Genomic DNA, 19,687 nt, shown 5'->3' with positions numbered 1-19,687 from the left:
CATTCTCCTTTCCCTTCCTCCCCCACAACAAACACTCTGTGAGGTGAGTGGGGCTGAGAGACTTCAGAGAAGTGTGACTGGCCCAAGGTCACCCAGCAGCTGCATGTGGAGGAGCGGAGACACGAACCCGGTTCACCAGATTACGAGTCTAGCGCTCTTAACCACTACACCACACTGGCTCTCCATTTTGGACTTCTTTTTCATTTTTTAAAGCATTATTCTAAAAAATAAATTAAAAAATTGTCCTAGTTGCCATAACGCCGCAGCAAAAATATGCCCGGATGCCATTTTGGAAGTCCGATTCCCAGACTTTGACAACAGAGCCCATGTCATTTGACAACCTGAGAGCTACACTGCTCCATGCATTCTGATTCCCAGCAGCTGCTATTGAGAGACAGCCTCCAACAATGGATAGAGAACATAGAAAATTAGAGAAAACTCTGCCCCCTTCTCAAATGTCAACAGATGTCTCCACTGAAAGCAGAAGGGGAACATTGGTTTTTATCCATATATTTTTTAAAAAATGATTTCAACCATGTTACAAGAAAAAGACGAACAAGCAACTCTGAATAAGTTGTCTTACTGGTTTGTCTTGTCGTCAGGTAATAGGGAAGCGTTAATCTTCTAAATTATACTTTCTCATTTTATTGGGCTTAAGTTCAAGCTCCCATGTTTTCAAATCAATTCAAGGTTTCTTTTTTGGTCCTCACAGAATGTTCACCAGGTTTTCTCCCAACACACAGTTCGTATATTTGCAAGCATTTTTACCTTTCTTTGTACAGCTCCATTTGTACCGCACAAAAAGTGCGAGGTTTTTAGTGGGGACAATTAAAATAAAATCTATCATTTGATTAATGATGTAAAACCCCCAAAATGTATTTTCTATAGTTAAGTTTTTACCTCTATCTTCAGTACATTTTATTTTATTGCTACGGCTAGTGACTGATTCAAATAAAGAGTCAATCATCTATATCTATCTATCTCTATCTATCTATCTATCTATCTATCTATCTATCTATCTATCATCTATCTATCTATATCTATCTGTCTATCTATCTATCTATCTATCTATCTATCTATCTATCTATCATCTATCTATCTATCTATCATCATCTATCTATCGTCTATCGTCTATCGTCTATCGTCTATCTGTCATCTTTCATCTATCATCTATCTATAAAGTAGGCTCAAAGCACTCTAAACAGTCATGGCTTCCCCCATAGAACTCTGGGAACTGTGGTTTGGAAAGGTTACTGAGAGATTTTAGGATCCCTCTATTCTCCTCACGCAGCTATAATTCGCAGAGTTCCCACGGGAGACAGATTGATTGCTGAACCCCTTTTGGTCTGAAGATCTCGTCGTAATCTGAAGACCACCAGCCCTGGTGCTTTCTCCCTTTTAATGCATGGCTTATAACCACCAGTCTCATTTAGGTGCCTATTTGGACATTTGGACATGCCTATATTAACGGATTAATGGGATATTCTTATTGTTAATGTCATTTGGGTTGCGCCCAACTCAGTATTAATCCATGCAGACCAACTGAAATTAATGGAGTTAAATTTGTTCATTTCAGCAGGTCTACTCTGAGCAAGGACTAGCATGGGGGGCAGCCCATGTTTTTTCCTTCCTTCCTTCCTTCTTTCTTTTTTTGTTATATTTACCAAGAAGGTATTCTGAAAGAAAGAAAGAAAGAAAGAAAGAAAGAAAGAAAGAAAGAAAGAAAGAAGCGTATATATTTTTCCAGTGGGACCAACAGTAAGTCTGGGATGCAGCAATTGAGACTACGGAATTACATTAATAATCTTTGCTGCTGTGCCTCTACTTCAATTAATAAATTAAGCCTGTGCAGTTGATTTAACAGCAAAGGAAAAAGTCAGGAGATCTGATCATCGATCTCATGGGTTAGGTTGCTTTCAACCTTCCGATGCACTGTGAATTGCAAAGTGGTCACTTCAGTTTGTTCCCAAACCCCATTCAGTTCTGGTGAAATTTTATGCACAGAGTTGACCCTGGTTCCCATTTCAGATGATTGCATTTTGTGTTGTAGAATGCAGACAGTCCTGGTTCTCTTAGACTGAGCATGTTGCTCTGAACTGCAGAGCTATCTAGAAACAGAATCTATTCTATTCCTCTGCTTAGGAAGTCCCAAAATGAAAATACAAAATTAGAAAAAGTAAAGGGAGCTACATTAGAAAAAAACGCACAACCCAGATCCAACCATTTTATAAGGTGGGCCAAAATGTCACAACGTAAGGTGCAAGTGTTTAGGCCGTCCAGAATGGAGATTTCTGGAAACCTGAAATGCTTCACGCTATTTTGTGACATTTTGGTTGGTGTATTGCTTTAATGCGAGCTTTGGAGCACAATTCGAGGTTTATTCAAACTGCCCTTAATTCATATCGGGTACCTGGAATAGCACAGCTCAAATTCACTTCTCTGCTATCTTTAGCACCCACCAGTAAAATTACGTCTGAGTTTAGCCACCACGGAAATTTGCAAAAAATGATTTCCAAAGACAGTCACCTTGACCTAGACTAAGGAAAAAGAAGAGGCAGGTAACATGGTTTTGCAATATCCCGTTCTGGCTAGGATCACAAGTACATTTTCTATGAAAGGCTTGTTGTAAACTAAACAACAAATGCCCTAAGGTCAGGTTTACAGTCAGAGAAGGAAAAAAGGGCAAAAACGATGGAAAAGTTAGAATATTGTCACAGGCATGGAAAGGGTTGTGATAAATTCAGTGACTTACCTGTGACAGTCAGGTGGGTCCCTCCTCCGAAGACCCACCACAGTGACACACAGCTGTACAAAAACCTGCTGTCTCTTCACAAGGAGAGACAAGCCGTCGACACCCATCCCTTTTGGGAATAGAATGGGCAACAGGGCAACTTCTGTTTCCCTTACAGTGAAATATTTCTCCCCTGTTTCTTAAGAAGTTTTAAAAAATTAATTTATAAGCCACTTTTCCAAGAGACTGAATGTTTCATAAAGTGGTGGACAAACACAAATCAGAAAACAAGCAATACAAAGGAGCCATCTTTTAAACAGAGTCAATGGAACATACAGTGGACCTTGGTTCTCAAACTTAATCCATTCCGGAAGTCTGTTCCAAAACCAAAGCATTCCAAAACCAAGGCATGCTCTCCCATAGAGAGCAATGCAAAACGGATTAATCCGTTCCAGACTTTTAAAAACAACCCCTAAAACAGTAATTTAACATGAATTTTACTATGTAACAAGACCATTGATCCATAAATTGAAAGCAATAACCAGTGTACTCTACTATAAAATAAATAAGACAGCATTGTAGATGATAAAAATTAAAATTATTATTTTTTCCTTACCTGCACTGATGATATTCATTGTTTGGATGGGGGACTGTTATCCATTTCTGCAGTCACACAATCAATCAATCAATCAATAGCTGAACTAGGTTCCACACAGTCACAAAAAACAAATGAACTGAAAAAGCCTCAAAAACAAAAATGGAAAATAAATACAAAAACAAAAGTGCCAAACTTAATCCGTTCCAGAAGTCTGTTCGAAAACCAAGGCGCAGCTTCTGATTGGTGCAGGCACCCCAGAAACAATAACCGACAGCTGCATTCGATGTTTGATTTCCAAAAAACGTTCAAAAACCAGAACACTTGCTTTCGGCGTTTGAGAACCAAGGTGTTTGAGAACCAAGGTACCACTGTACAACTAAAAATATAGTTAGCGGTGTTTTGGAAGAAAGATGACATAATGACCTGGTTCATCCATGGGAACAGCATTCCCAGCCAGAAGACTCTCAGGTCTTCCAAGGAGTTCTGTTGCCCATTATTTTTCTCTTGATGTTGGGAGCGCGATAGATGAGTTCCTTTGGTCCACCAGTAGCCAAGGCAGTGTCCTCCATATGACTGCAACCCCCTTCATCCCTGACCATACGCCACCCTAATTGTGGATAATGGGTGTTGTAATCCAAAAACCTAGAAGGTTACCAGGACTTTGCTTCAGTTTGGTCTCTGGAGGAGAATCTAAGAATTGGTACCACTGTCTCATTTAGTCCAGGAGATGTTGGCTCTGTTTCTGACAAGAAGCCTCACAACTGAATCAGTCTGGAGGCAGTGAAGCTTTCTTTGTGCCACAATAGTTTTTTTTATAAATTAAACTCAATGCACTGGACCGTTCTTTGGAGTTCAAGTATGAACTTCCTTAATTAGCTTCTAGTATGTCTCAGAGAAAACACTTATCACAGATTCAAAAAAATGAACTTGTACATTGAGTTCTGAAAGCTGCTGCTGAATTTCATTTATTCAGGGTGAAATATATATGCTTCCACTAATGGACAATCCTGCACTTCAAATTTGCAGATAGAAGAAAACTCCATTGCTTCTATGGGTCTCTGTCTGGTCTTTGACAACAATAAGGATTGATGGATTGATTGATCTGTGGGTTCTGACTTCTCTCACTTGCACACTGTCCATTTTTTGGCCTGCTATCATTATTCATTCATTCATTCATTCATTCATTCTGTGGTTCTTTTGATGAAGAGTGGTATATAAATCTAATAAATAACAATAACAATGTTTTATGCAAGTGTGTTTTGATCAGAACGGCACTGCACCATGGATTTTGTAGTCAGCCCCATGGATTTCATAGATAGAAACCAATAGGAGTAGACTTTTGAGCAGACTTCTCAGAAGACGGCTATCACAAACCCATTGCTTTCTGATTTATCCCACTCTTTTGAGTGGCCACTGCTTCCAGGATAGAGAGATTCAAAATACATGGGGCAGCATCCATGGGGTTCAGCAGTCCGTGTTCTCATCCTCAATTTATTTGTATGCTGCTTTTCCAAAGTTGAAACCATGCTCAAGTACTGTAGTTCTCTTCCTTAGCCTGGACCACGTTTGCTGGCACTGAGACCTAGTAAACAGCTGGTGTACATGGCCTGATGGCCATTGCCATTCTGGGCTTCTTTGGGAGGAAGGCCAGAGTACAAATCCGATAAAAACAAACAGCAAACAAGCAAGTAAATAAATGAATAAATAATACTGCAAAAGAGCCTGTCTATAGCATTGTAGGTGTGCATTTTGACAGCAAAGACGCCTGCTTCTTGGGAGAAAAGTAATGACAAACCTAGACAGCATCTTAAAAAGCAGAGACATCACCTTGCCAACAAAGGTCCGTATAGTTAAAGCTATGGTTTTCCCAGTAGTGATGTATGGAAGTGAGAGCTAGATCAAAAAGAAGGCTGATCGCCGAAGAATTGATGCTTTTGAATTATGGTGCTGGAGGAGACTCTTGAGAGTCCTATGGACCGCAAGAAGATCAAACCTCTCCATTCTGAAGGAAATCAGCCCTGAGTGCTCACTGGAAGGACAGATCCTGAAGCTGAGACTCCAATACTTTGGCTACCTCATGAGAAGAGAAGACTCCCTAGAAAAGACCCTGATGTTGGGAAAGATGGAGGGCACAAGGAGAAGGGACGACAGAGGATGAGATGGTTGGATAGCGTTCTCGAAGCTACCAGCATGAGTTTGACCAAACTGCGGGAGGCAGTGGAAGACAGGAGTGCCTGGCGTGCTCTGGTCCAGGGGGTCACGAAGAGTCGGACACGACTAAATGACTAAACAACAACAAATATATGGGTTTGCAGTCCATCACAGGCAGAAACCTAGGTTGATGCAACATAGATGCACTGGGTCTTTGCTCCCTGGTCCCTGCAAGTGGGTTCTCAACTGTAGAGTTGGAAGCATCATCTAGTCTAATCCCTGTGATGTGATGAATGGAATCCCCAGAGAAACTGCGACTTGAAATGAAGTCAGCTTTGGCCAAGAGAATTCTGGCTCATGGTTTGAGAAGGCCCAAATGTGCCCTTTGTGGCGTTCCCTTGGGGCTCATCAGGCAGAAGGCAGGGACACCATCAGCAGGTGGAGTTGGAGCCAACAGCAGACAGAGGAAAAGACAACCGGTTCTGGTTTCCTCACTCCCCCCTGCAAGTCCTACAAGGAAAATAATGAGACTAAGGGGGACAGCCAAGGCCACATTTTAAACTGGCAGGCAGGTGGGGGCTGGCTAAGAAAAGGCTAGAGTTGGTGAGACAATGCTCCATTCATTGTGATGGTCCCACCTTCATAGGGGAGATGTTCTGAGCACAGTCAAAACACCTGACCAACAAGGAGAGACTCCTTTCTAGTTTTCAGGAAGTTTTTGTGGCAATGTCCATCAGGGTAGGAAGATTGGCATTAGTCCAAGTAGCATCTTACAAGGTTCACTGGTGTTTTCCCATTTAGGTTCTGGTCTGAGCCTTGCCTCTTGATGTTCAGAGCTAACTAACAGCTGGTGCCTGGGGAAGGAGGATTAATCTGTAAAATATGGCACTGATCATATGTTGTTCTGGAGATTGTAAGATGCTATCACCAGCAGTGCAGGCCCCCAGCATTTATCTGACTGTGCCAGCCCTGGTAATATGCAGAACAGAACTGATGGAATGAGGATTGATTTTGACATCGACATCAACCCAATTCAGATCAATTCTGATCTGAAGTTGCATGGCAAGACCTTCTCCCAAGAACAAATTCTAGAATGAATGGATGATTCTGTAGGAACCATCCTGTAAAATGTGGATGCTTCCTCATAGGGAGGCAATATTGGTTTCCTATGAGTTGAATTTAGGTGTAAGTCTGCCAACAACGAAAGCAGAATTTGCCACTGTTACCCTGCTGTCTCTGAAGCATATCTGCTTGTCCAATGTGGGAAACGGGAGACTAGACTAGGTGGGCATTCAGTTTGATCCATAAGGAGAACACTATAGATGTGGAGCTACGGAAAAACCCATGAAAAAAAGGGTTCCCTCCAATTTTTATAGTGTTTTTTTTCAATTTTTTTAAAGTAGAAAAAATAGTAAATATATTTCTAGTTTCCCCCCAATTTTTCACTTCCAGGTCTTTACAACTCTGGTCAGGAGTCATCTGACATTCTGAAATTAAGGGGTGAGATGGACCCAAAGTGGTGGTGAGAATTTACATGAGTCAATAAGCAGGTTACTTATGGAATACCAAATGGTTAAGAGAAGACAGTGCTTTGAGACTCATCCTCCTCTGAAGCAGCCATAGACATCTTTTTAGAACTTTGACAATTCTCTCTCTTTCCAAATAGCCTCTCACACAAGTTAAAATAGGCTGGGAAGAAGATGGGCTATGGTGTTTCATTTCCTGACCAGCTCGTGACAGTACTGTGTAGAAAATTGGGAGGGACTGACTCATGGTATATGTAGGGTGACCACAATCTGGAGGAAGAAACTGGGGCTTTACTAATATCCAGCCCCATATTTGTCATTTTAGATCAGGGGGTCTGACCTGTAGGCCCTCCATATGCATCCCACTTATTCAACCTATTCTTAAATGATTTGGCTCATCACTTTGAGGATGTAAATGGACATCCACCGGCATTAGGCCAACATAAAATAAGATTGCTTTTATATGCAGATGATATTACAATTCTTTCTCATACTCAGATCAACCTTAGAAGACTTCTGAACTCGTTTTTTTCTTCCTTCTGCCAGATCAACTCCTTGGGAATTAATTATGAAAAAATCTAAAATCATGATAATTTCTCAAAGTTGTCAAATTGTTAAATGGGGACTAGATAATCACCCCATTGACCAGGTAAAATCTTTTGAACACCTAGGGATATTCTACCAGCCAAATTTAAACTGGACAAAAACACAGGCGTTGAATGACCATCCAAGTAAAATGCACCACATCTGTGATACTTCATTTTTTCTTCCTCAGAGGCAACCAGATGGTCCCTGCTGCAATAAATATATTTTAATGCCAACGTCCTTTCTCAGTTATTGTATGGCATTCCAATTTGGATAGAAGCATTTAATAGAGTATCTGAACAAATTCAAGCCCCATATTTGTCATTTTAGATCAGGGTATTGACCTATAGGCCCTCCATATACTGTTGGACTCCATATTTCATCACCTCCAGCCAGCATGGTCAAAGACCAGGGAATGTCCAAAACCATCTCAGGGGAAACCAGTTAGTCACAAGCTACAGAGTCTTCCCAATAAATATAGAATGTTCATTTTCTATTGTTTTCTCTTATTCTCTCAACAAACCCATGGCTTTAATTCGCTGGAGCCTCGTGTACCCTGAGTGCCAGGAGATCTTTCAGGGAGGAGTTGTAATAGTGCAGTTTTGCCCAACGTGGTGGGCTCCACATGACTTGGACTACAACTCCCATCAGCCCCAGCTAGAAGGCCAGCATTCAGATATGATGGGAACTATAGTCCTAAATTGGGAGGGAATGGGTTTAGACGAAGCTACACATTCTCATGTCTCCTTATAGTTAGTGCCGTTCGCTTCAGCCAGTGCCCATTGGAACTGGTGGGGCAGGGAGACCAAAAGTAGGGAGGGTCAGCGACGGGCAAAGCTATTGGCAGACTGCTTGTGGGAAGGGAGAAAGGACGGGTGGTTCTGCCTGAGGATACATGGAGGTTGCTTGGGAGCAGTGTTGCATTAACGCTAATGAACCACTCTCCACAAGGGGCATGGAGCACACATGGCAGACCAGAGGTGATATTTGGGAATGTTTGAAATACCACCTGAAATGAATCCTAAATCCCCCCTTCTATTTCTCTGGAGCTGAATGGGAAGAGAGGAGTAGTGAATTTTCGTTGGGCAAAGGATTTATATGGAGGCATGTTCAGCTAGTTCATCAAAGTGAATAGCAACTTGAGTCATTTCATCGCATCTAATCATACTATAGAGCCCTTAAGTAGCACTGCTCCTGCAGCACTGGAATTTGTTTACATGCAGCATTGCCAGGTGGAAAGGGCTACAGCCCAATGGTAGTCCATCTGTATTGCATCAGGGTGTCCTTGTTTCAACCCCAGACATCTCCATGTAGGATCGGGAGCCTGGTACCTCTTCATTAAACATCCTGAATGCAATGAGTGATCCACTGAGTGGAAGGAAGAACATGTCGGATTGTACGTGATGTTTGGGAATGTTTGAAATACCCACCAGAAATGAATCTGGGATGCATCCTGAACTGAAATTAACCTTTTCCATTTCTCAGGACCTAAATTGGTAGGTAGGACTAAGAGAGAACCCTGCCTGATCTCCAGGAAAGCCACAGCCCACCGGTGTAGAAAACGCCCACCTAGATAGACCACTGGTCTGACTTGGGAGAAGGCCGCTTCCTACATTCCCATGAAATCGCACTGCTTTTACCACTGCATTTTGGCTGAGTAACAACACACTTCCTTCTGTACTAGGACAGGAAACCATGAAAACAACCTGCTTGAAGGAGATGGAATAAATGAGTGGGTCAAGAAATCACACCGGTGAAATGTATGACATTTTATTAATTTGCAAACATTATAAGCCAACATACAAAGGAGATTCCAGGGAGAAGAGGAAGGGAGAGGGTGTGGGGAGGGGAACGACATAGGAAGGAAACCAGACTGGATGGATCAACGTAGCATTAGAGGAAATCAGAGAATAAACTTGGCCCCCTTGAACATGAAAGGACTCTTTCTTCTCAGCTTCTGGAGGCACGAGGAACTCATCAGACCCATCTAGCCTTTAGGCACAGTCCAATCTCCTCACCACCTTCTCAACGGTCTTCCCTTCATGCGTCACTTTGCAGATGACTGCCTCATAGCTCTCCCAGTCGGACTTTTTCATGCTGAGGTAGCTGCTGGCCGCGTACTTGTCATTCAGCTTGGTGGGCGTGGTTGTCTCCACCCCAGAGGAGATGGGGGTGCCATCAGCCTGCCAGGTAACTTGGACAGTGCCTGGGTAAAAGCCATCCATGAGACACACCAGGGTGGCTTTGTCTGAGCTCTTCAATTCTTCTGGGGATGGTGGGAAGACGTTCACTGTTGGAGGTACTGTTGGCTGACCTGGAAGTCAAGGGGAAAGCTGGTTAAGTGTTGTGTCTCAGGGGAATATTAAATATTTGGCACATGTAATGATTTACTTTATTTCATAAAGGAAGCACTAATCTGACTCTATTCCCCAAAGTTGTGTCCTGAAATGTTTTGTAAGGACATTTGACTGTCTGGAAGGCATGACTTGTTGATGTCAATCTCCTCCAAAAGCTTTTCTTCTCCCCCAGCCTTAACCCTTTGTAATACTGTTGCTTGTGAAGCCTTCTCCTCAATTTAACTGCCATTATGGATTATATCTTCTCAGAATGCCCTACCATTAAATATATCATATAGATGTTTCCGGATTTATTGTTCTCCATGTGGTGGGGGTGTCAGAAACTGGGAGCTGCTATTTAAATTTCCCATAATGCTCCTGATGTAGCATTACTCTGAGTCACTGTAAGCAAATTTAAATGGTGGCTTCTGGACCCATCTATTTTTAGAAAGAGGATATTTTGCTGTAAGCTCAACTAGGTGGCCTACAAGATCCCTTATGATTCCTTATGATTCTAGTCCGCAGTTCTGTGTGCTGGAATTTTTGAAAGGATCTGGTGGCTTTCTGGAAGCCACGCCTTTTCATTTTGGTAGCCTGCCTTCTAGTCCCAAACGTTTTATTCCCCCTGCCAACTTCTAGAAAACATTTTCCCAAGTTTAATTGTCATTATTTTTTATATATTCTCAGAATGCCTGACTTTTTTAATGTACGGCAGAGATGACACCTAAGGTTTCTGATTTTCCCAGAGGTAGATGCCACTCACAGAGAAACGAAACCTTGCACACACCTCTGATCCATTTTTGCTTAGAGCATTTATAGTCTTGAGCCTAGTGACCAAGGAGGAATGGGGGTGGGAGGAAGCAAGTGCGATGGTTAAGCCAGATATATAGTTGTGTGCACCTGAAAAGAAGTAGAATGCTTTATTGCCTCTGCGTTTGCTAGATGGTCTTAGACTCTAATTCCCATTAGTTGGAGTCCAATAACACTGGGAGGCCCACAGATTCTGCAATCCTGAATTAAAGCCTTTGTCTGTCACACTTTCTTTTTAATATTATTGTTGTTCTTCTTGTTGCTATTATTATTAATTAAGCCACCCTGAATCCTATCAGGAAAAAAGGTGTGGTATAAACAAGCAAGCAAGCAAGCAAGCAAGCAAGCAAGCAAACAGTATAATAAATCATAATCAGTGCTTTTTTTCGGGGGTGGGGGGATGCAGGGGTATGCATACCCCTAAATATTTTGTGAATTTTTGAACTTTTGTCCATTTACTGTATTTATTTTTCCCAATTTGAACTTATAAAATGGTGGTTTTCTTCAGTCAAAATGAGAGTACCCCTAAACATTTGTTTTAGGAAAAAAGCAATAATAATAATAATAATAATAATAATAATAATAATAATAATAATAAAAAATCTTGAGGCCATATGCCTTCGAGGGTATATGCCTCTTGCGGCCATATGCTGATAGTGGATTGGAACAAAGTCCAAAGTAACAATTGCTTTCTCAAAATCTTCCGTACCATGAAAATAAATAAAAACAGTAATTTCTTTTTTTTAAAAAGTTCAAAGTGGGGGGGGGGCGTGGATGATCCATTTTCTCTCACACTTTCCACAACACCTCTCCCTCTCTCTTCTCCCCCTCCTTCCCCCTCCCCCTCCACCAGAAGAGGGCCAGATCCCTCTTGCCAGAGGTTTCGCCTTATCACAATGGTGTTCCTATGAAGCTTCGTGGACTTGGACGTATACCAATAAGGATGGAGGGGAGTCGCCTAACATCTCACAGAAAAGGCTGCCTGTGTAGCCGATGGGAGGAGGATGGGTTGGGTTGTGGGTGGCAGCCTCATAGATCAGCAACCTCTGATGCCTCCTCTCCGCAAATGTTCCCCCTTCCCTGCTTCACTATGATTCCTGGGTTGGACTAGATGACCCACAGGCTCCCTTGCATCCCTACATTTCTGTGGTTCTGTGATACGCCACCAGCACATAACCAGGTTTTGAACGTGGAGCAATGCACTGACCCAGTCCTCACGGAGGTGGCAAACCTATTGCCTTTGGGGCTGCTGGCAGGAGGCTAGCATGACACAGTGGCGTAGCAGTGCAGGGGGGGCCGACCGCACCGGGCGCAACATCTGGGGGTTAGGGTTAGGGGGCGCAAATCCACGGGTTAGGGGACGCAAATTACTTGCCTTGCCCCGGGTGCTGACAACCCACGCTACGCCACTGGCATGACAGAATGGACCAGCATGTCAAGGAGAAAAGTATGCTCAAAATATTCCCCCCTGCAATGCTGGATTTCTTTGTACATGGATTTTCTTTAAAAAGAAGAATGGGGGGGGGGGACCAAGGAGGAATACAGTGGTACCTCGGGTTAAGAACTTAATTCGTTCTGGAGGTCCGTTCTTAACCGGAAACTGTTCTTAACCTGAGGTACCACTTTAGCTAATGGGGCCTCCTGCTGCCGCCGCGCTATTTCTGTTCTCATCCTGAAGCAAAGTTCTTAACCCGAGGTAATATTTCTGGGTTAGCGGAGTCTGTAACCTGAAGCGTCTGTAACCTGAGGTACCAGTGTATTCCAATCAATTTACAGTGGTACCTCGGGTTACATACGCTTCAGGTTACATACGCTTCAGGTTACAGACTCCGCTAACCCAGAAATATTACCTCGGGTTAAGAACTTTGCTTCAGGATGAGAACAGAAATTGTTCGGCAGCAGGAGGCCCCATTAGCTAAAGTGGTGCTTCAGGTTAAGAACAGGCCTCCAGAACGAATTAAGTTCTTAACCTGAGGTACCACTGTATTGTAGCTAATAGACCCCAAAAGGGAAAAAAAGGAAAAGGTTGTATCTGCCTAATGTTTACTCATAATAAACACATTGGAATTAATAGTTTGAAATTATTCATGCCCATTAATTTCAGTGAGTTAACTTTGAGTAGGACTAACAATGCATGATAACCACGTAACTACATTAATATCTTCCAGAGGGAAAGGCCTGTTCATCTGTCATAGCAAAGAGCACAAAGAGTCTTGTGGTGCCCTAAAGACTAACACAGGTCCTGGGTAGCTCTAGCCAGGTTGGCCGGAAGTATTTTGCTGCCCAAGGCAAAGAACAAGATGGTACAGCCCATTCCCCATAGAGAGGACAACTGGATGGGCAGTTGAATTTTACTTGAGCATTAGCAATGGAAGGAGATTGCCTGTCTGTATCTTTCTATCCACCCATCCATCTATCTATTAATCCATCCATCCAGATCAGGGATCAGCAAACCTTTTCAGCAGGGGGCCGGTCCACTGTCCCTCAGACCTTGTGGGGGGCTGGACTATATTTTGAAGGGAAAAAATGAACGAATTCCTATTCCCCACAAATAACCCAGAGATGCATTTGAAATAAAAGGACACATTCTACTCATGTAAAAACATGCTGATTCCCAGACCATCCGTGGGCCAGATTTAGAAGGCGATGGGGCCAGATCTGGCCCCTGGGCCTTAGTTTGCCCACCCATGATCTTGTAGTCTGCCATCCATTGCACTAAATATTATGTACTAATAGCATTTCCCATGAATGGGTTCTTACATAGCCTAAATTGCACTGGTCCTTGCGGAAAAGGGAAGTATCAACAGAATTAGAGGAACCCTGAACCTTGCTGTGTTTTGCTAAAGTATTGAAAAATCTTGGAGACAACAACCCAAACAGCTCAATGAAGAGTGAGCATGCTGTGCATTCATGGACCGCAGATTGACTCTCTGAGAGGGGAAAACAAACAGAGAACTGTCAAGAGAGGGAGGGAATGGAGTATCCTGAGCAAGGCATTGCTGGCTGGCTTTCAGTAATCAGGAAACACCAGAGTGCAACGTTTTGTTACAGATCCTACTTGCCTTAAGAGGTCAGCTTATGTTAGTCATAGACCCATCAAAATTAGTGCCCATGGGTAACTTAAGTCCATTAATTTCAATGAGTCTACTCTTTAATAGAACTTAGTTGGATACCACCCACTGGATGATCTTCAACTAAAGTTGAATATCTTTAGTTGAAGATACTTACTCAGTGCAGATGCATTGAAATTAAATAGGTCTATTAGTTTCTGTGGGTCTATGCTAAGTAAAACTTAGCTGACTGTCACCCAGTGAGGTTTTTGCAATATCCTTTTCTGTTCCGCACCACCCATTTTTAATTCTTTTCCACTCTCTTTTTGCTAAACACCCTCCAGCTTGACAGAGGAAGGTTGATAAACCTGAACGGTTGGCCAGCTATTGTGACTTTTTAGTTAGTCCCCAATAAAGTTATTATACTACAAATGGTTTGGTGTTTTCCCCCTGTCCTAATGGACCAACGCAGCTGTCTAAAATCTTTTCGGAAGTGGCAAGCAACACAAACTCCAACTCTGTTACTTTGGAAAAGAGATCCATTGACTTCACTGGGACATATTTTCAAGAAAACGTATTTAGGATACAGAGTCTATTCTGCTTTCTTTTTGTTAGACTTGTTTCTGAGGGAATTGGGTTCAAAGTTAGCTTCTTGCATTCAGAATAGAGATGAATACACATTGGCAAGCAGAGTGGAAAATTCTAGCAACTTACAAAATAATATTTTACCTAACTTTTTCAATTCAACCAAATGCATCATGCTTTTGTAAAACCTGTTTCTGCATGAAGACGTACCTGCAAATCATCTTTCTACCCCTGCACCATGAAAAGATTTAATGTCCAGGGCAAACTGATTCAGATGTAAACTCACCAAGTTCAACCACTATTACTCCCAGGTAAGTAATTGCATTATTACTTATCCTATTATTTCAATCTATGACACCTAATATTTTTTAAATTCAGCAATGACTACAAAGGGGGGAAATGATATCATTTCTAATACAACCCCATTTTGAATTAGTTTTAAATATTACTTGTTGCTACAGATATTATTCTAAAAATGGTAGAGCAGTCTTAAACTGAAAAGGCAATTTTGCTTTGTCACCATGGCCTTCCTGAGTGTGACAAATGAGAAAATTTGCTTTTTAACTTTGCCATAACCTTACCTGCGTATTCTTTTCCCACAATGGGAAAAGTTGAACCTACTAATTGACGACCCCAAAAACTCTCATCGAAAGTTGTAATGTTATTAAAAATGACAGACAGCAACAGTTTCATAACAGCAAAGCATTTACTTATTCAGAAGTCTCACTTTGTCAACTGGACTTACTCCCAGTTGCCTTAGATTACAACTTTAATCGGCACATAAAAGCAGAGAAACATTCTACAAATTCATCCGATCTAGTTGACCCAAGAGAGGACAAATCCTGACCCTCTCCTAAGCTGATTTGAAGTACTGGGCAAGAGATGCCCTGCCTAAGCCAAGACAAAGTTTGGAAGGAAAAATGACAGAAATTAAATACAAAGCTGATCAGAAAACAATTGTATAGGCATTTTAAAGCGACTTACCTAGGATATTCAATCGGGTTCCACCGCCGAAGACATACACACAGTGGCTAACGGCCTTACAAAAATGTTTTTTTGTCACCAGAAAAAACTGCTTCCTCTTTTCTGGATAGCGTACCTGGTCAGTGTGAATTTGATGCAAACGGCATGCAGCAAAGGGCTTTGAAAGATGGGGCATAGGTGAGTTTTCAGTGCAAAAATGTTTGATGGATTCTGATGCAAAATAATCCATTGGAAAAAGAGAGACCGCTGGGCCCTAGATCTGGAAAAAATATATATTCTGCAATGTGGTCGGGAGCCCTGCTGAAAAGGGTGTGAACAGCTGTCCCATGCAGACTGTCGTGCAAATAGTGATGGATGAATCTGTCAATTTCAGTTTCTCCCAGTTTTTCATTATTCTAATCAAAAACTCAGTTTGCCACATTTTGGTATTTTTATTTTTAAAGGAAGTCCTCGTGAAAATCCATCAGCATTGGATTTTCAGCATTGTAGTGGTGATTTCTCTCAGTATACACATTCTTTTTGCAAGCAGTCTCCCTCAAAACAGTGCTTTTCCATGTGCTATTTTCATTCGCACATGCACTTTTATGCATAGTTCCCTCTAGCAAACACAGTTTTTTCCTGCACATTGTTGGTTTCCGTGCTGCATTGCAAAATTCAGAGAAGGATTGATTTTGACAGAAAGCTGAAATTGTCTTCCCATATTGTTCTGGGAACAGCAAATGAGATAGTTCGGATGAGCACGAGGAATGAATGTCTTCCTCCATAACCTCCTTGCAAAGGATCCAAGTGTAGCTGCAAGTTACAAGAGGGCAGACCCTCAGATTCCCCTCCTGTGCAGATCCATCAGGGCCGGATAGGTCTACATATGTCTAAGGCAACTTACTTGTGGACATAAAGGTGCACATTTGCACTGAGTGGATGCTTAGGGAGATGTACACCATCGCACCAGCATACTTTGACCGTCAATTCACTTCCCTCCATCCAGTTCTTACTGGGAATAGGTGTGCTATCAGTGGCAGCTTTGCTCTTTTTACCTTTACCTTTTTACCAGTCTCTGGTTATGTACCCACGGCTCTACATTAGTCATGTCCATTAATTGCAACAGGTAAACTCTGAGTAGGACTAGCACCGGCCACAACCCTTCACCTCTGTGGAATTCAATCTTGGCTTGCAAACGGGATACTCGCCTCCAGTAAAATATTAATTCACTTCCTTCACCCACATTTTTTGGTGATTAAAATATATATCTCTAATTGGGCCTTTGTCAAAACTGAGTCCAGGACACAATGCAAGCAAAACTACCCACATAAAATAATCAGTTCTTCTCTATCTCATTCTACCACTGAGATATTTCCCCTTTCTGCTCAGATTGATTTCAAGACTTGGGGCTCATCTTACTACAGTTCTCAGGTGTGTCTGTGTATGCAGAGAGTTTACTGAAGACTGTACATTTACAGTGGTACCTCAGGTTAAGTACTTAATTAGTTCCAGAGGTCTTTTCTTAACCTGGAGCACAATTTCTGTTCTCATCCTGAAGCAGAGTTCTTAACCGAAGGTACTGTTTCTGGGTTAGCAGAGTCTGTAACCTGAAGCATCTGTAACCTGAAGCGTATGTAACCTGAGGTACCACTGTACTTCAGGGCAATATATGTATCCTGTCATATTCAGAAGTCTACCCTACACCATCCAGAATCCAGAACACTTCTGACTCCGATTTTCATTGAGACCTATTAATTCGTCTTTTTCTTTTGAAATATTTTTTGTTGGTTTTTACAAGCACAAATTTAAAATAATGAAAAGAAAAAACTTTTAACATATCCATACATGAGATTCTCTGAATCTCGTGACTTCCTCCCATCCCCTACATGGGTCCTTAAGATAGTTTTTCTAAAACTCCATATTCTTACATTCTCCACAGTTTTCATCTCTTTAGATTATCCATGTCTTTCGTTTCTTTACAGGTTGTTTTTAAAGTCCAGCTAATGTTTTTATTTGTTTACAATGGTGTCCTAAGTAAATTATGAATTTTAATCCGTCTTTTTCTACAAGCTGGATTCCCATAGGCATCCATGACAGATTTGTGTAGACTTCCCCTCTATAGACTAATTTCTACTAAAGTTGTTTTAATAAAGCCGTGAACCCCTTCTCAAGTGATTCCTGGGACCCTGGAGAATTCTACACAACACATGCACCCATTCTGTAGACAACACCATCTCTCTCATCTGGTCTGAATTTATATGTGACCTGCAACAGTGCAATACAGATGTGTAGTTATATCTGGTTTGAAGTTTACCCCCCAAAATAACCCAACTTCACCAAACACAAGGAACGCACTCCAAAGTACAAATCTGTGCCATCAGATTCCATAGAAGAGAGATGCTCTCACATCTCCTTCAATTCCTTAAAAACTGTTGACTTGTTATTAGGAACACAGCAATATTACTAATTCTGAGTCAGACCACGGTCCGTCTAGTACGATATTGTCGACCCCATGTAGAGATGCTGGGGACTGAATCTGAATCTGTTCTGACTGAAATTCCCAGGTGTCAGAAACGGTTATTTATGTATGCTACTACGGTGTTTTGTTAGCCCCAAAATGGAAAACGACCAAGGTCCCAACCAAAGAAGAATGGCAACTTAAGTTGACAGAATATGCGCAGCTTGCAGACTTAACATATGGAATAACAGAACAAGGAGAACATATGTTTAGAGAAGATTGGGAAATGTTTATTGAATATATGGGGTGAAACTGTGTACACTTGAAAATGGCAGCATTAAGATAAAATCAGCAGGGTAAATAAGTTATGATGGATGTAATAATGGAATACTGAATGGTATAGTTTCTGTAAAACATGCAGGGATTTAAGATATGTAAAACGAACCATGGAAAGAGAAGAAGGGAAGTCATTGATTACTTAAGGATGTAATAAAACAGAAAATTTAATGAAATTTATATATACAGAACCTGGGACTTTCTGCATGCAAGGCAAATGCTTTTTCACTGAGCTACTGCCCTTCCTCAAGGATTTAAGCAATAATCGTTTACTAATTGTGTAGGTTTTTTCCTCACCTGTGGGACAATAATTGAGGAGAAGCTATAAGCATACGAGGACTCTACAGTCATGCTTACCTGAATCACAGTCCCAGCGTGTACCTCCTCTGCCTCTGAGATTTAAGTCAGGAGATTTAGGGTGCTTTCAGGAAAAAATCTTTTCTCCCGACTCCCTGCTGAGAACTGATGTGGTTGTAGCATCCCGCAATAAAGGAAGAACGAGAGAAATCTGTAGAAATCACCAATTTCTCCATGAAATCCATTCTTGCATGTGCAAGACATAGCAGGCAATTGCAGAAAGATTCCGAAATGCTGAGCTGCCGATGAAATGCAAACCTCTTATGAGGTTGAAGAGTGCTGTTTCCAGAGCAGAGCATTACTTCTGTGTAATCCGGTTAATATCATCACAGGAACCTTAATCCTTTGAGCGATTTCCCTTTTATAGCTAGAATGGCTCCATCCACAACGGAGACGCTTAGGAGAACTCCAAGGTTTTTCGAGGTAAAAATGAATAAATGAAACGAGGTGGAAAGGGACCAAAAGACCAAATAACTTCCAAAATAGCCCAGTGGAATTGTAGCGCTCAGTAGCCAATAAATACTGGGAAATGGAAAATCGGGGTAAACCATTTCCCCTACACTATGGAAAATGGGTAAGAGGCAAGTGGTGTATCTTGAACAGAAGTACTCCAAACTGCAACATTTTTTTCCCAGCTTCCACTTGCCATATCTGCTCATATTTCCACAACATCGCATGTGGCTTAACTGAAAAGCATGGTTTGAGAAATCTGCAGGTTAATCTCTGTGGATATCCTGTGGCCTTTAACACCACCCTTTAAATACTCACAAGACAACCCGTTGATCAAACTGGATTTCAACGTGTGGCCAAATTAACTCCATTTTCTGCCCATCCAGAAGGTCCAAAAATCTAAAAAAATAACAACCCAAAAACTCGAAAGGCTCCAGGAAAGGTACATATCCTCAACATGCACAAGTCTACATAAGCACATGGAACCAATGGTCAGGAGCAGTATATCTGATAAGCACTTCCTTCCAGAGGAGGAGATTGGTAATGCTTTAGCTGCAGCCCGTGGCTTGTGCTCAACTGGCATTTTCTGAAAATAGCAGAGCACATGTTTCTGGTACAGGAGGGTTCCTAGGGTCTGACTTTGCATCCTCTGTGCAAATGAACTGAAAGCCGTTGGCCAGCCCCTGGTCCATTCACAGAAACACTGAAACATCTGTCAATGCGTACAGTTGGTGGTTAGAAAGGGTTGGGA

The 19,687-nt window shown here is 41.8% G+C and overlaps 4 protein-coding genes and 1 long non-coding RNA gene across 19 annotated transcripts in view; 1 reads left to right on the top strand and 4 right to left on the bottom strand.

Moving 5' to 3' along the window:
* LOC309521111 (immunoglobulin lambda-1 light chain-like) overlaps positions 1–19,687 on the bottom strand; it is a 603,006-nt gene that overhangs the window by 2,027 nt on the left and 581,292 nt on the right. For 6 of the 11 annotated variants that reach the window (XM_082203442.1, XM_082203445.1, XM_082203443.1 and 3 more), the window contains exon 3: positions 2,753–2,790. In XM_082203442.1, coding sequence (XP_082059568.1) covers positions 2,753–2,790 — 38 coding nt within the window. The remainder of the gene's footprint in view (positions 1–2,752; positions 2,791–19,687) is intronic. The other 5 variants (XM_082203446.1, XM_082203444.1, XM_082203451.1 and 2 more) reach the window with 1 other exon arrangement.
* Positions 1–19,687, bottom strand: part of LOC309521126 (immunoglobulin lambda-1 light chain-like) — a 593,187-nt gene that overhangs the window by 11,784 nt on the left and 561,716 nt on the right. The window lies entirely within an intron of this gene.
* The window catches only part of LOC309521127 (immunoglobulin lambda-1 light chain-like), a 593,349-nt gene that overhangs the window by 19,786 nt on the left and 553,876 nt on the right, over positions 1–19,687 (bottom strand). The window lies entirely within an intron of this gene.
* The window catches only part of LOC309521173, a 225,924-nt gene that overhangs the window by 10,734 nt on the left and 195,503 nt on the right, over positions 1–19,687 (top strand). The window lies entirely within an intron of this gene.
* The window catches only part of LOC309521129 (immunoglobulin lambda-1 light chain-like), a 627,875-nt gene continuing 617,533 nt past the window's right edge, over positions 9,346–19,687 (bottom strand). Inside the window, exons 3-4 of one of the 2 annotated variants that reach the window (XM_082203492.1) lie at positions 15,357–15,394; positions 9,346–9,905 (exon numbers count right to left, since the gene is read on the bottom strand). In XM_082203492.1, the coding sequence (XP_082059618.1) occupies positions 9,586–9,905; positions 15,357–15,394 (358 nt within the window). In that variant the 3' untranslated portion in view covers positions 9,346–9,585. The remainder of the gene's footprint in view (positions 9,906–15,356; positions 15,395–19,687) is intronic. The other variant, XM_082203493.1, reaches the window with a different exon arrangement.

Source organism: Podarcis vaucheri (genome assembly GCF_965113315.1).
Source record: "Podarcis vaucheri genome assembly, chromosome: 16".
Classification (NCBI taxonomy): domain Eukaryota; kingdom Metazoa; phylum Chordata; class Lepidosauria; order Squamata; family Lacertidae; genus Podarcis; species Podarcis vaucheri.
Note: the sequence above shows the minus strand (reverse complement) of the source record. Positions and strands in the feature narration are given on the sequence as shown.